This window comes from Pyrus communis, chromosome 16 (assembly GCF_041283825.1).
Source record: "Pyrus communis isolate YQ-2024b chromosome 16, ASM4128382v1, whole genome shotgun sequence".
In the NCBI taxonomy this organism is placed as follows: domain Eukaryota; kingdom Viridiplantae; phylum Streptophyta; class Magnoliopsida; order Rosales; family Rosaceae; genus Pyrus; species Pyrus communis.
Genome location: NC_142580.1, coordinates 29,731,730 through 29,747,968, shown reverse-complemented (window position 1 = coordinate 29,747,968; position 16,239 = coordinate 29,731,730). Strand labels below are relative to the sequence as shown.

At 37.0% G+C, this 16,239-nt stretch overlaps 1 protein-coding gene and 1 long non-coding RNA gene across 4 annotated transcripts; one reads left to right on the top strand and one right to left on the bottom strand.

Moving 5' to 3' along the window:
• Positions 1 to 1,882: 1,882 nt before the first annotated feature.
• LOC148690255 (uncharacterized) lies at positions 1,883 to 5,124 on the bottom strand. Of its 2 annotated transcripts, none has more exons than XR_015957656.1 (3): positions 4,590 to 5,124; positions 3,756 to 4,276; positions 1,883 to 2,093 (listed from the first exon to the last, which is right to left on the bottom strand). It is a non-coding gene; the product is annotated as an uncharacterized LOC148690255 (long non-coding RNA). The 2 variants fall into 2 exon arrangements; XR_015957655.1 differs by having other exon boundaries at positions 4,045 to 4,276; positions 4,590 to 5,123.
• A 271-nt stretch (positions 5,125 to 5,395) lies between these two features.
• Positions 5,396 to 15,446, top strand: LOC137732959 (RAD3-like DNA-binding helicase protein). Of its 2 annotated transcripts, none has more exons than XM_068472190.2 (28): positions 5,396 to 5,909; positions 6,104 to 6,197; positions 6,513 to 6,588; positions 7,051 to 7,115; positions 7,198 to 7,242; positions 7,375 to 7,475; positions 7,560 to 7,701; positions 8,373 to 8,434; positions 8,510 to 8,583; positions 8,670 to 8,740; positions 9,055 to 9,142; positions 9,215 to 9,287; positions 9,375 to 9,470; positions 10,072 to 10,177; positions 10,377 to 10,470; positions 10,560 to 10,643; positions 10,726 to 10,882; positions 11,091 to 11,290; positions 11,380 to 11,424; positions 11,631 to 11,659; positions 11,746 to 11,867; positions 12,034 to 12,081; positions 12,485 to 12,609; positions 12,697 to 12,977; positions 13,138 to 14,083; positions 14,526 to 14,597; positions 14,906 to 15,025; positions 15,109 to 15,446. In XM_068472190.2, exons 1-28 carry the CDS (start codon positions 5,546 to 5,548, stop codon positions 15,151 to 15,153), a joined length of 3,825 nt encoding a protein of 1,274 aa, XP_068328291.2. In that variant the 5' UTR covers positions 5,396 to 5,545; the 3' UTR covers positions 15,154 to 15,446. The 2 variants fall into 2 exon arrangements, with proteins under 2 accessions (XP_068328291.2, XP_088544187.1); XM_088688061.1 differs by having other exon boundaries at positions 5,418 to 5,909; positions 8,513 to 8,583.
• Positions 15,447 to 16,239: the final 793 nt, after the last annotated feature.

The following is a 16,239-nucleotide window of genomic DNA, read 5'->3' as shown; positions in this document are numbered from 1 at the left end:
ATATGCGAAACAACTATAAAAATGTTAACTTTAAAGCACATAACCAACTTCTCGTAACAACTTCTCATACATTGCTCAAAATGGACAAATGAATATACCAACGTGCTCTACACAACCTCAGGATCACAACCATATTTTTAGAAAAATTTTCCTCCGCCGCACGCGCCCCCACGCGCCGGCCAAGGCACGGCCACACGCGCCGGTCACGCGCAGGCACGTGCGGCACACACTGACGGCGTCAACTGACGCCGTGAGGAATATTCCGTTATTTCTAACGGATTCCGTCAACTCTGACGGAATATTCTGTCACCTTCTCCGTTCAATCTCCGGCGCCGGAAAACTGGGTAACCTGCAACTCGAGTTTTCTCACTCGTTTCTCAACTGTTTTTCGTGATTTTTGAACCAAAATGAAGCCCTAGACTAGTAGAATACATCCATACAAGTTTTAAGGGCTAAAACTCACGGGATCATACCTGTCCACACAAACCAAAACCGGCCAACTTCGAACCAGGCCTTCCCGACGTCCAATTTCGTCCAACTAAGTACTCCGAGACTCCTTGTCACACCACCAAGCTATCTACGACCTTAAAAATCCCAAAAACAAGCTAGATTAAGTTTGCATGAATAGTGCTCGAAACTGCCATTGTCGAATCGACGTGAAAACGATGTAATTCTCACCTGAAAATGGTATGGTTGCACTCGCACGAGCTTCACGAGTTCGAAGGTGTCCTTAGTTTCCTCGATCTGTGATGGTTTGAGGGGTTTTGGGTTTGTCCGTACAAGTTTGAAGGGAGAAGAAGAAGAAATGGGAGTACGGGAGAGAGAGAGACAGGGAGAAGACAGAGGGTGAGGGAGAGTGAGACAGTGTGTGTGTGTGTGGCCCTACACTTGCCAACACCACACAAAACAACCAAAACATAACGAGACGAACTAGGGGTAGAAAAGTCATTTCACTAGTACCTTTTAATAATCCCGGAACGGGATGTCACATCAGATATCTCGTCCGCCCAAAGTCACTCAAAAACCTCTCTACAATGTGACAAGGTAGCCCCAGTAAAACTTTTTGAAAGCGAAAGTCCTAACTCATCTGTTGCCTACTCGCTTATTATATGTTTAATGATGGGGCATATATATAATAGAACCACTTTCCCAATCAAATAATTGGACCTATATAAAAATCGGCACTAGATGTGAGGTCCACTTTATATTGAACTTCAACGATCTGAACTGTTTAATTTGTAAGTCTTGATTCATAGATCATTCTTACAAAAATTCAATTCAATCCAAAATCATTTACCTATTTAATTATCAAGATAAAATTTTATTGTTTCTTATATAACAAAGTATTCGTTAATTTTTTTTAACGCAATTAGATGTATTAAATATTTCCGATTTGACTAATATTTTGCAAGGATAATCTATAAGGTGCAATTTGAAAAATAAATGATTCGAATCGTTAAAATTCGATGTCGTGTAGACCCCACAACTATAAAAATGGGGATCCCTTCCCTTAAAGGCTTATAGTACCAAAATTAAAACATAAGGCCTTAATTAAGTTTGGGAAGTAAACCTTGTAATTTGGACGGCATGCAAGACAACAGACAACCCAAATTAAAACCTTGTCTTTTTAGGGCTAATTACATTTTACACTCTTTTAAATTTGCAATGGTTTACATGTTAGGTCATGAGATTTTAATTTTTTCACATTACACCTTAAAATTTTAAATCTGTATCAATTCATGTCTTTTTCCTAACAAATTATTTGAATCTTCATTAGATTGATTGCATGATGAGCCTGGAATCTGTAATTGGGTGGATATGTAAACAACATTTGTGCCAAATTGACTAAAAAAATCATCAATTTATTGAAGAATTAGACATTCAAATGGACAAAAGGTGAAATTTAACACAATTACAAGATCCTAGGGTGCAATAAAAAAGGAAAGTTTCGGGATAAACAATGTGCATCGCTATCACAAAATTGCTTGAGAAAAGGAATTTCATGGCTCCGATTACATTTTCTCACACTCTTCTCTGATTGACTGGAACAAAACGGTGGAGAGATATCGTTCACCAAAGCTCGGAAAGACTACCTGGAAGCAATCAAATTCTCAACTACTTTAATACACAAATAAACGAAAGCAGTAGAGTTTTGCATGCACGCAGATAAGACAAACAAACAGCCCAAAAAACTAGTGAAGTGTGAACAGCCAAGATTACCAGTCCATCATTATATCATGCCTCTCTCTATACGAAAACACAATTCCATAAGTAAAATCACGGTCATGATTTTACCTTGACTACATAGTGTTAGGAATTGGCTCGTCAAAGTTCGTGTCCTATTTTATTGAGGATTGTATTAGGGAAAGTATGGGTGCACCGATTGTTCTCCTAAAACGATTAGGAAAGAATCAAAAGTAGTTTCGACTCCTTTGATGGCTCACTTTAGATTAAGTGGGCAACAGTGTCTTAATTCCACAAAAGAGAAACAACCAATAAAGAAGGTGCTCTATGCTAGTGTCTTGGGCTGCTGTATGCAATGGTATGCACACGACCCAACCTAGCTCAAGCACTCAACATCGTTTCCAAGTACATGACAAATCTAGGAAAACAACGTTGGGATGCAGTCAAGTGGATTCTGCGTTACTTGAAAGGTTCTTGGCGATAAGGGATCATGTTTGAAAAGCTAAAAAAAATGCAGGGTGTTTGGAAATGTGGATGTCTATTATGCAGGGGACTTGGACAAGAGAATGTCAACTTTTGGTTATGCCTTTACATGTGCAGAAGGATAATTAGTTGGAGGGCACTACTACAACCAATTACAACTTTGTCCACCACAAAGGCAGAGCACATTGCTTTGCCCGAAGCTAGAAAGGAAGTAATTGTTGGTGTAAAAGGTTGGCTCGATATAATCCAATATGTGTGTGGAGAGAGTTCCACATTAGAGAAGTACGACAATACTCTAAGGTTTAAATATATGTGTCCACTTCTAATTGCATCGAGGCCTTTCAAGATAAAATCTCACACTTAAGGTTCATTGGGCTAGATACCACCCAAGGGATTGAGCCTAGGTGTTTAAGTAGGGATAATATTGGTGCATGACAGCCGTAGTAGTTGACACTTATGGAGCCCGTGACACAACATTTAGTATCGAGTGCTTGGTTCAAAGTGTTCTACGATGTCAAAAGGAAAGACGACCGTGGACTTAAGGCATGCACTAAAACCTTTTAATGGAAATGATAACTTCACGAACTGGCAAACAATGATGAATAATGTACTAATACTAGGTTATGGATGATGCACTCGTTGGTGAGAAGCCGACAACCATAACATCCCTTTTGATGGCAATGATAACTTCACGAACTGGCAAACAATGATGAATAATGTACTAATACTAGGATTTGGATGATGTACTCGTTGGTGAGAAGCCTACAACCATGACATCAAAGGCATGCATCAAGGTTCTTAAGAAGGCCAAAAACACCATCAAGACCCAACTCACAAGATCAGTTAGGTCCCATATCACAGAAAAGACAATCGTTAAGGAAGCATGGGACAAGTTGAATCATGTTTATATGGGCAAAACTGTGTGCAATGAACTTTTTCTCAAAGATGAATTATTCAGGCTTCGACTAGAAGAAATAGGTGATATTCATATCACATATGCAGGGTCCAGAATTGCATAGCCAATCATCAGAAGGTCGATCAAACTTACAAAGATGATGATATGGCTATCATCTTATTGAGGTCTCTACCTTTGACTTTCAAGCTCTTTCGAACAACTCTAATGTTTGGAAAAGAGTCTCTGAAGCTCGAAGACATAAGTCAAGCCCTTCAGTCCTATGCTAAACTGGATGATATAACTGAGAGCTCTCAAAGCCTTTATGCCAAAGATAAGGATAATGAACGGGAAAAGACAAAAGAAGGTAAGAGCAGCAACATGGGTAGGTCGAAATCCAATAAGAAAAAGGAAATGAAGGAAGGTTGCTTCAATGTGTTTCTGCCAACTCAAATCTTAAAGAAAGGAGTTGAGATTTCTTATACCTTTGTTGAATCCTCTTTGCATAAGTAAAGGCTAATCACCCTTTAGAGAAGGGCCTTCATTCCTAGCTTCTTTACTCCATGAATTTCTTGGAAAAGGATGGAATAATGGATTCTCTAAGTTTCTGAGAGAGGGAACCTCTAAGTTCCGACACCAAGAATGATGAAGGAAGAAGATGAGTGCCATTAGAAGAGTTTGAAGCTAGCGAAATTCCCTCAATGTGGGCGGCCTCTCCTGAAAAGTATAAAAAATCCTAAGAAATTCATGAAAGAATCCATACAAATCTCTAATACAAATCCATATAAATCTGCCAAAGTCCTTTGAGAATTTTTAGATTCTATTAAAATCTTTTGAAATCTGTCACTTTAAAAAATCTATTAAAATTCTCTTAAATTCAAATTGACAACACCCGTAAATTTGTAGTGATTGAAAGTCAAATTAGAGCATCTCCAAAAGAGATGTCAAAATGTCCAAATCAACATCAACAGTCATAAAAGGCAGCAACAAAATTTTTGAACTAAAAGATCAAATATGAATGTGGTATAACCTGGAATAGAAGCCCACACCCTTGCTGTCACCGATCCACCTTCCTTCAAAGAACTGAAAAGGACAAAAATATCATCTTCTTCATCATTTTTAATTCCTTCCACCTACAATTCCAAAAGCTTCAAACTTCTTCGTTCCCGATCCGTAATTCCAACCACATCCCCGTCTCTAATCGTTTGCATAGTCCCCCAAAACTCTTCTCATTGCCCTTGCTTTCTCCCTTTTCGTCGTTGTCTTCTCTCTTTGCGCCTCTGGTCGATCACTTATTGTGTCAGCCGGTCAAGCTCATCTCCATTGTCAAGATGTGATTTGAGGGCTTTTGAAGAGGTGGGGTGGGGTTTGGAAAATCTAGAAGGGGTTGGGATTTGGGTTGACAGGGAAGAAGAAGTGGAATGTGCTAAAATTTGGGAGCCTTCGAAGAGGTGAGGTGAGATTTGTCTTCGATCTTGATCCACACAATCACAAAAGTTCAATTTATGCAATACAAGATTGAAACAAGAAGGAATTCCAACATGACTTGGGTTTCGCAATTGTAAAAGTTAATTTTGATAAATAGGAAAAAATAATGCCAAATCATTCATTACGAACTATTTATATATTTTTTGCTGAAATTATAAAAGTTATTTATATATGTAAAATTTAAAATATAAAAAAAAATATAAAAAAAATAATACAATAAAATAATAATTTAATTTGAATAGAGAACAAAATTTTAAAAGATGTCTGATTGTTATTTAGAGTGTCAAATTTGAATTTTGTGTTTAAGATTTAACATGTTTTTAAGATACTTTTATAAATGAATAATTTGGGCGTTGCCCGAAAAAAAAGTAGAAAGAAAAAACAAAAAGGGTTTGCGCTCCTAATTTTGCCGCCTAAATAACCCCACGGTCTCACACTCATAAAACCCTTCGATTCCTTCATTCCCAGACTTTAATTTCCGCACCAAAGCACCCAAAAATGGTGTCTGCAACTCCCGGAAGAAATCCTAACCCTACCACTAAAACCTCCAAGAATGGGTACCAAATTGGAGGCGTCCAGGTGGAGTTCCCGTACCACCCGTACGGTGCCCAGCTGGCATTCATGAGCAGGGTCATCTCCACTCTCGATCGAGCTCACAGAGACGGTCATTGCCACGCATTGCTCGAGTCCCCGACCGGAACCGGAAAATCGCTTTCTCTTCTCTGCTCCACTCTCGCTTGGCAACAGGCTTATAAGTCCAAGAATCAGTTCGCCAATCTCTTGCATTCCAAGCCCGATCCCAAGGCCATGACCGATCCGGCGGCTCACGGCGGCGGATTTGTTCCCAAAGAGGAACCTTCAAGTGTGTGCCATCACATTAAACCCTAAATTTATATTTTTTTGTTCTTGATTTTCTATTCACCCGTTAGATTCCGATGTCAATTTCAAAGAGTCCACTTAGTTTTTATTGGATACAAATTAAAATACATATAGTATAGATGCTTAAAGCTGCTACTTCTGTTCATTAATTGTTAAATGTGTAATTTTTATTTATAGGTGTTCAGTTATCGGAGAAGGCAAAGACAAAACAATCCTTGGCAAACAATAAGGATGAAAAGAAAAAGGCAACACCTACCATATACTACGCATCGTAAGTTGTTTGCTTATTTAATTTTGTTGCAGAACTAGCCTTAGAGTGAGAAATCTGCTTTCTTATCATGAGAACGAGCCTTTGAAATGAAAGATGTTAGAGATATTTCAATTTTTCAGCATATTGCTTGCTAAACTTGATGCTTCTGGACTTGTTTCACATCTAGTAGCTACATGGAATGATCCTTTGATTTGCTTATCATTTTATTAGTCCAGGTCCAGCAGTAGAATTGATAACTATGAGCTTTGAAGTACCATTGAGTGTCAAATTTATTAGACTAACCTAACGATCATCTATTTTTTCATGTCCATTTAGGAGGACACACTCTCAAATTTCTCAAGTGATACGTGAGTATCGGAAAACTTCCTACCGGGTGCCTATGGCAGTGCTAGTAAGTTTAGTCCATTCCTTTTATGTTCATTCTTAATGTTGATCTGATCGCTCCTATAAAGATTTGTCGTTAAGGAGCATTGATATTTCCAACTACTTCAGCGTTCAGAGTTTACACTTTATTTAAGTTTTAACTCAAAAATGAAGGTTCGAATGTTGAAGTTTGCACAAGCATCTGTCTTTGTAGAAATCTGGATAGGGTCAGATGAAGAGTACTGACATTGCTTAAGATGAATGTTTCAGTTACATGATATCTGTGTATTTAACTATTCACCCAAATGTAGTCCATACAGCAGAAATAATTATTAAGTTCCTCTGTTACTGTTTTTTCATTTTTCTCTCTTTGCTAGAAATTCCTGACTAAGTTTCTACCATCAAAGTTGGTGCAGTCTAAACTTACACTGAGATGCACCACACCTTTCTTGTTTGCATGCTTGTTTTTCACCATTTTTATTTTATCCAGGCGTCAAGGAAGCATTACTGCACAAATGCACAAGTACATGGGAAAGAGAATATTGACGAAGAATGGTGCACTTTTAACATATATTGTTACTCTTTTTTATGATCTCCTTTTATGTTTCAGTCTAAAATCTGTTATTTGATTTGTCAGTAAGCTGCTTTTGAAGAACCGAGAGGTTGGATGCTTAGAATTTAAGTGAGTTACTTTTTTTTTTATTTTTGTGCTTCCATTATCTTATTTGTGTTCGGTTACACAGCAGATGTACTTCAGAGCATTTAGAACAATTAATTAGGAGTGTAATCGTATGACAATCTCTCTTGCTAACAGAAATGTAAACAAAATCAAAGGCCATCCATCACTTCAGAAAGGAGGCTGCCATGAGGCCCATGATATTGAAGATCTTGTAAAAGTTGGAAAATCTGTGAAAGGTCTGCTTTGTTGTTATGTGTCTAGCATGTACACTGTGTATACTGCTATGGTTACATTTGGCTGAGATACTCGTCACTTTTCAGGTTGTTCATATTATGCAGCACGATCTTTGTCAGACGATGCAGAGTTGGTTTTTTGCCCATATAACTACATCATTAATCCAGTAATTCGGGGAGCAATGGAAGTAGATATTAAGGGATCCATTGTTGTTCTCGACGAAGCCCAGTATGTTGTACCACTTTGTGTATATATTTGTTTTCTTTTCTTTTTTTCACCTTGCTCAATTTTCTGAGTATAAGCAATATGAGTTGCAGCATTATTGTGATTGATCTTCTCTTTGTTTCAAACATTCTTTCTACTTGAAGTTATATTCTGTTTGACACCCCTTGTATTTCTTTGCAACACTATTTAAGAGGTAAATGAAGATTCTGCATTTTCCAATTTCCAGTTGTACTTAATCATAAAATGAGGAATTCCCTTGTTAATATTATGCGTTTTCCTGCTACATATCACTTCTATAAATTAGAATATGTTGATTATTAAGTCAAAAGATTCCCCATTAACTTGGTGCTTCATTATATGGATTCTTTTTGGCTGCAGGATACAAAATAAAAGGAGATATTTCCCTATTTTATTTGCGTAAATTTTAAATTTGGAAATGATTTCAACACACCTTTTTTCACCTCTTACACTCCCCTGTTCTAATTTTAGCCCTGACATTGAACAATCAAAGGAAAATCAATGGTTAAAATTAAAATGGGGTGCATAGAATGTGAAATATAGGGTTTGTTGAAATCACTTGCCTTTTAAAATTTTCTGAACTTGTTTTAATTAAGACTTTCATGCTTGGGTCTGTGAGACTTTCTCAATAGGTCTTTTAAATTACTTGTTTGCAGCAATATAGAAGATGTTGCTCGTGATGCTGGCAGTGTTGATATTGACGAAGACATTTTGCACAGTAGGACACTAAACTAGTAATATTTTCTTTCAATGTCACTTTCTATTTCTTATATGGTTGTCATACCTTCTAAAGAAGTGCAGATAGAACTAGAGCAGCTTTGCCCAGTTGATGTTTTGGTATACCAACCTCTATACGAAACAATACAGGTTTGGTTTCATACATACTTCTTGCAATTGTTTCAAGTAACTGTTTTGTGATTCTGTGGTCATTTATGAGTGAAACATATCCATAGGGCCTCATAAGTTGGATTGAGCAAAGGAAAAATAAATTGGAAAAGCGTGAATTTCAGTACTATGTCTCTTGGTAAGAATTTTGGTTGATGTTTTCCTCAATTATCAATTTATCATTGATCCGTTAACTATAATATTTTCAAGTAATTTAAAAAAAAATAATAGTTCATGCAATTATGGGGTACCTTTCACTTTGCAATCTTGTATAAAAAAAATATAAACAAGTAATTTGATCTTTCACTCTTTCTGTTAATTCTTAAAATTTCTTTAAACAATTACCGATAGGGTGAGAAGTGTTTGTATTTCAGGTTTGGAAATCTAGCATTTTGAATAATTTTAGACTGGTCTTTTAATTTTTCTTTGTTTGGTTTTTATTGTATGTCACAGTTGGACTGGCGATAAGGCTTTGAGAGAGCTCCAAGAAGCTAATGTATCACAGCAGTGCTTCCCAATCTTACTTGAATGTGCTGTGAAGGTAATTTAGATACAATAGTTTCTCCCATTACACACTATTTTGTTCTGTGTCAAAGTGTGTTTTCTTTTTCAGGCATTCAAAGCTGCTACAGATACAGAATCAGATATACCACATCTAAGTGGCATGGCTGTTGTGATATTGGAAGGTAAAACCTTGTAGTTTTTAAGTATAAATGTCTTAAGTTTACCCTCGCTAAATATATTGGTTGATCTTCTTTGATAATGTCACACAGGATTGTTCTCTTCGCTTACTTACTTTTTCTCAAGAAATGGCTGTCATATGGTTGATTTTCAGCTTGCTTTACAACGATATGTTAAAAGAGATGCTGGTAAGCAATTAATAGCTGTTATCTGGTTATCTTTGAGGATAGTGATATAGAACACGTGCCTAATCTTTTTCATTGGGTCTTCTCTGTCTAGTAGTTTGATTTTCATCCAAATTAATCGTGTAGTTGGTAAAGCAGAGGCATTTTTCAAATTTGTTTTCATGTTACCCATTAAACATTCTTTCTGTAAAGTATGTCTTTTAGTGGTGGAAGAAAGGCAAGAATGTTGTGGAATTCCACTGTGGTAGCTGTCATTTGGGTAATTTTCTTGGAGAGAAATAGGAATCTTTGAGAGCTATAGTGGGGATGTAGAAGAAAGCTCTTGGGAAAGTTGGATTTGGGCATCATTGTGGGCTTCCTTCTCTAGCCTTCAGGGATCTGTAAGTTCTATTATTTTATTAAATTGGGGAGCTTCTGTAGCTCGTTCGGTGAGTTGAATTACATTGCGAGGGTACTTTGGTTTTGTCCTTGTGGGTTGTATAATTTTTTTGTGGACCTCTAGTTCACTTTTTGTATTGCATTTTTTTTTATCTCATTATTTCTCATAAAAATATCTTTATGGGAGCTGCAGTTTGATAAAATATGGATTCTGATGTTGTATCAGGAGCTTCTGGCGATTGGACGCATACCTTAAGTTTGTGGTGTTTGAATCCTGCTGTTGTGTTTAAAGATATTGCTGATCTTTCCTTGTCAGTCATTTTAACATCAGGGTTAGTATAGTGCAGGCGAATTTGTACAATTGTATTTTTATAACTATTTGTCCAAATGAATGTTTTTGCCTGTTTTATATTGGTGACTGATGCTTCTCATGGTCTGGTTTCCTGCACTTTTGTTGCATTGCTTGCCTCTAGGTAAGATTCTTTTCACAGTAATCATACACCTGACCAATCTTTTTTTTTTTTAACTTAGGACTCTGTCACCTATGAATTCCTTTTCATCTGAGCTTGGTCTTCGGTTTGGAACAACTCTGGAAGCTCCACATGTTATTGATGTTGAATCACAAGTATATTAATTTTTTGTCCCTTACTGGTCATCCATTCTTTCTGCTTGCATAGTTCTTGTAGGTATAAGGTTTTAGCTTTTTCCCTGCAGGTTTGGCCTGCTGTTATTTCTACTGGCCCAGGTAACTTACCATTGAATGCAAGTTATAAGACAGCAGATGAATATGCCTTCCAGGTAGTTTGACCAAATTTTGAAATGATTTATAGTTTAATTTCTGCTTTGTAAACTAATATTGTTATTTTATGTTACTGTGAAGGATGCACTTGGAAAATCCTTGGAAGAAATTTTCAAGATTGTTCCAGGTGGGTGTCTCGTGTTCTTCCCAAGTTATAAGCTGATGGGAAAACTATGCAAGCGTTGGCATGGAACAGGACAATGGTCTCAGTTAAATGAAAAAAAGAACCTTTTTGTTGGTGAGGCTTTTTTTGTTCGCTTACTCACTCACTACTTATATTATGCTTCATAAAACATTCCTTTAGAAATTCCCTTTGAGATTGTGTTTTTACTTTATTCGTTTCATGGTATTTCTGCATGAATGCAAGACTTGGAGCTCATTGTTGATTTTTCTTTATTGTTATTCTGTGTTGGATTGTACTGCTTAGTTGTTATTGCTTAGTGCAGAGCCAAGAGGAGGAGACCAGGAGGAATTTGATGCTGTTTTGAAGGGTTATTATGATTCAATTCGTAAGGGTAATAAACCAGTTTTTGGGGCAAAGAAAAGTGCCAACAAGATAGCAAAAAAAAGTCAGTTTGCTGCGTTCAAGTGTCCACGAAAAAGTAACTCTGATGGAGCTGCTTTTCTTGCTGTGTGCCGAGGAAAGGTGCACACTATTGTGGTCCTACATAAAAAATAATGATAGGGTGTTTTGTTAAGTTTGCACATGCTCAATCATTATGTTTATGCTTGCAGGTTTCAGAAGGAATTGATTTTTCAGATGACAATGCTCGGGCGGTGGTATCCTTTTCTGTCTTTTGGTAGTGTGATTTATATTTCGAGGTGGGGGAGGGAGGGAGGGGGAGAGGGGGAGATTGGTGTTTGCTCTCAATGGGGAGGAGGCTGATGAGCTTAGACATCATAATCTTTGGTTAATTGGATTGGCTAATACAGTAATACAGTGGTCATATATTTATGTGATTGTCTATTTATCTTAACTATCTCAGATAATTGTCGGGATTCCGTTTCCCAACATGTAAGAACTTCTCGTTTTTGTATTTGTTTTGGAACAGATATGTCTTATGAGTAACAGTTCGCTGATTGCTCTCAACCTTTTTTCAGAAATGATATTCAAGTTGTCTTAAAGCAGAAGTATAATGATACACATAAGTCATCCAAAAGCCTTTTGAGTGGGAACGAGTGGTATTGCCAGCAAGCCTTTCGAGCTCTAAATCAAGCTGCAGGTAATCCCTACCTTTTCAAAGTGGATTAACTTAACATATATTTGTGTATAAGATGACTCATCACTAAGCGTAGAAATTTTTCCACCAAACCTCATTTGAAAGTTTTCTGTGCACCATCTGACGATTTATTTTAAATCTGTACTAACTGGCTTCTTTATTTCTGTAGGACGTTGCATTCGCCATAGGTTTGATTATGGAGCTGTCATCTTATTAGGTAACTGTTCTTGAACATATGATCTTATCTCTTAAAATCACAGATAATTTTCTCAACAGAATTAGTTTTTTGGAAAATTTATCAACTAGAATATTTTGTATTCAGACTTTAAACTCTCAGTGTCAGCTCAATGATGTTTCTATGAAAGCTGTTTTTGAATCTCACATTTGGCTAACTTCAGCCTCATCTTTTGTGTGATTTGCTGTCAAACTATTCCATGATATCTTTTTAATTTTTTTTTTGTTGGTTTCCAAGTGCTCACAATGTAAAAGGTTTTTCAAAGTTTTAAACACAATTTCTTTGACATCTTTTTGGTTTTTGGGTGCAATTGATTAGTCTTTTGTTGTTTCTATATCTGCCCTTTAACATTGTTTATACAAATTTAATAATTTATTCCAAGCAGATGAACGCTATCACAAGGAAAGAAATACAGCATATGTGTCAAAGTGGCTAAAGAAATCCATCAGACATTATAACAACTTTGATACGTCAATGGAGGAATTAAAATCCTTTTTCAGTGATGTCAAGGTTTGCTGCATGCTCCCGCTGTTCTTCAGATACTTTTCTTATCCTTGAACAATATTAAGTATTATAAATTGGTTAACCTTCATGCAGGAAAGAGTAAGCAAGAATATGGTTAGTGTTTCACAGAGTTTTGAAGCTAAAGGGGAAATTATTCACCCTATGGGTCAAAATGAAGGAATTACAAAAGTGAAATATCAGAAATTAAAGAAGTTCGATTGTTGCAAACTGCCAGAGAATTCTGAAATGAAGCATGATGGCCAACTGACATCTCAAGGTTGTATGGAAGTTCAGCAATTTGTGCAAATGGATGTGGATGCTGACCATAGCAAGGAAATAATTGATCTAGATTGTTGTCCTCAGAAAAATTCAGGGTAAGTGTCGCTGTGTTTTTCTGAATTAAATAATGATTACTCAAGTGAGATAATGGCCTTGTATTAGTTAAGGGCACCGATAAATCTGCTTTCCTGCACAGTTTCTAATTCTCATTCGGCATTCCGTTACCAATACTCTCCAAAACTCATTTCTTTTCAGGTACCGAATGCCATCTTTGTCCATGGCATTCTCTGATGCAGATCCAGACATCTCCATTGTCAAAGAAACCCCTAACATGGATGGAATCGGTTCTGTATATAGTCCAGGATCCTTAAATAAGGATGAGAATTCTGGTTCAACTTCAACCACAATTGAGGCTTCTTCTAATGAAATGTCATTTCAATCAGTACCCTTGACCAATAGTTGCAGAGCTTCTCCAAAAGCCCAGTGCAGCCTTGTAGCAACTCCTAAAAAGAATGTGACTTTGAACATGCACAGCTCGATACTAGAAACAGAATCATCTTTGAATTTGAGTGTTAATTCTCATACCCAAAAGAGGAGAAAGTCACTGTATTCACCACTGGTCAACTTTGTTAATGGACAGTCTGATGCTCCTGATTCCGAAACTCCAGATTCTACTAGTTCTGTAAAATACTCAATGGCCAGCAGAGATGCGAATCGCAAAATTGAATCTAGTTTTGAGACTAATGGTTCAGAACACAAATCTAAGTCCAATGTTCCTCATGTTCTCACGACTAATAATTGTGTTGCTTCATCCACGTCAGTTGGTTGTGTAATGGATAAAAGACTACAAATTTCTTGCTCACTCTGCAAAACCCCGTTGGGACTTCCTGAGAATCAGCTACATCTAGCATGCTCTGTATCTTCTTCGTCGAAATGTCATTTAGAATCTCTTCGTATGAATGTATTAAAGTTTCACACAGGAAATACATCCTCATCAGGAATACCTGTTATTATAACTGACAGTGCATCAGTTGATCAGAGGCTCTTGAATTCTGAAGGTGCTACTGGACAGGGCATATGGTGTGAAGAGGATGGATGCGTTTTCCGTACCATCTTCTGCCCCTTCTGCAGTAGCCACAACAATTGCCTTGGTGTACAGGTCATGGCAGCTAACATGTCAAATGTTCATTTACTCAACAAGGTAGGTTTCTATTTAACTTTTGTAGGTTACTGGATTACATTTTGCTACAGAATTTAGAGATTTTTCTTTCTCAGAAATTTCCGTAATTAGATTGCTGCTATTAATTAGTTTTGGAATGTTTTCGTAGTCTGCTATTAGTTACTTTTGGAATGTTTTCGCCGTTTCCAAGTGTCAGGGTGATCTTGCTATTTATCCTGTTTTGTTTGTGCTTTTGCAGACTTCATGTCCGCTCTTGTATTTTTATCGTTTCTTTTTGAATAAAAAAACTGGATTGCATGTTGCTACACTAGATTTATTTCCCATTTTGCCTGAATCTTGCAATTTCTGAGAAGTTAATGCAATTTCTTACATCTTTGCGGATACTGGTTGTAGCTGGTATTCTATGGTGCTTTTTTTTTTTCTCACCTGACTCATTGTTTTTTTGGTTTCCTAATTGACGCAGATACTGTTTTACTTAGAACAGTTGCATGTTCAAAATCTTGAAGCATCTAGTGATAGGGCTCCAGAAGACAAGGTAAGTTTGTAATATGTGATCTTACAATTGTATTTGGAATGCTAAAAAGAAACTTAGGACTTGTGTCATCGTAGAATCAGGGATTCACAGTTAAGTTATAACAGTATGTGGAAGTGACCGAGATTTTATATATTGAAATTTGAAATTCCATAGTAAAGTTCTTTTGGCAATATTACTGAAAATCTGATTGAACATGGATTTGCTAGTCTCCCTTAACCATCTTGCAGAGCATTTTTTTGTTTTGTGAAGATTTACAGCATAAATGTCCAAGACCGTCTAAATAACGGTCCTAGTCTGTTTGTATGTAGGATCTCTTGCCTGCAGTTGATTCAAGTAGGGATAAAGCCTCCATTCTAAATTCCTTTGATAGATTCTCATACTCGCCGCAAGAGCAGAACATGGGAGGCTGGAGGACTACAAAATCAAAGGTTAGGAAATAAGGAACATTGTAATCTGATTATAGCGAATTCTTCCAGGGCGGATGTGATAATTAATTTTTGTAACGGTGCAGCTTAAACTACCCAAAAGACGCCTACTTCCTGAAGCAGAGGGCTAACGGCGGGAATTGTCTTTGTATCTGAAATTATTGCACATATCACCTCAGTCGATGCCGTGATGCCGATGTAGATCTCCCTCCTTACATTGTATAAATTACCGAGGCAATATAGGTTCTTGTAAATCAACTGCATTTTTCTTAAGCTATTGTGTAGTGCATTAACAATTTGAGTTTGTTGCTGCCACCTGGACAATGGAGCCGATAACTCCACCCATTGTAATGACTAAAGGTAGCAGCAGGCAGAGCAGTTGATGATTTTGCTGCTGCTTGATTTTCATTAGTTCCGTCGAAAACTTGTCTTGCATTTACATGCATATGATCCACCAAGTTGATTTGGTTCTACCTGCAGCAATGGCGAGAGAGCGGAAGGGCGTGAGGAGGGGAGTAACTCAAATGTACTGTGCATATACTCTCTCTTCCGCATCTTAAGACCATATCGTAAATTACTATGCCAATTTATAGACTGGTAAACAGAAGAATACATTGGTAATGAAATGTGGAGTTTGTGGACAGTGTCGCAAACAACTAGAAGCAACTAAAAAACTACAAGAATTCAGGATACTCAAAAATACAAATACAAGCTGTTCAGATCGATCCCTAGTTTCTTCTAGTCCACGTATCAGATCAGAGATAAGTAGTATAACAAACCAATCAAAGTCATCCACCATAGGCAAATTCACCTTCCTGCAAAGGCAAGCAAGAAAAAGATCAACGAGATGCCCCCAAGTGTGGCAAATTCATGACTCATTCGTTTTGTAATTTGGTGAGATTCAATTTGTGAGTTTGAGAGTTGGAGAACAATTTGGGAGAATCTGCTTCGTCGGTTTTGGGCTCTGTACTCGTTTGGTTTAGGGTTTGTAATTTGTGGGATTTGAGTTGTAAGAATTTAAACACTCTTTTGTAATCTTCATTTGTTTAGTGAAATTTCTCACCATGCCTCGCCTGTGGATGTAATGTTTACTCCAAACCACGCTAATCTCTTGTGTTCTTATTTTGAGATTGATTGTTTCTTCACTTTCGCTTACGATGATATTTAGTACTTTATTAGAATTCGCTTTCTCTTGCGTATAAAAGTATAACAAGTGG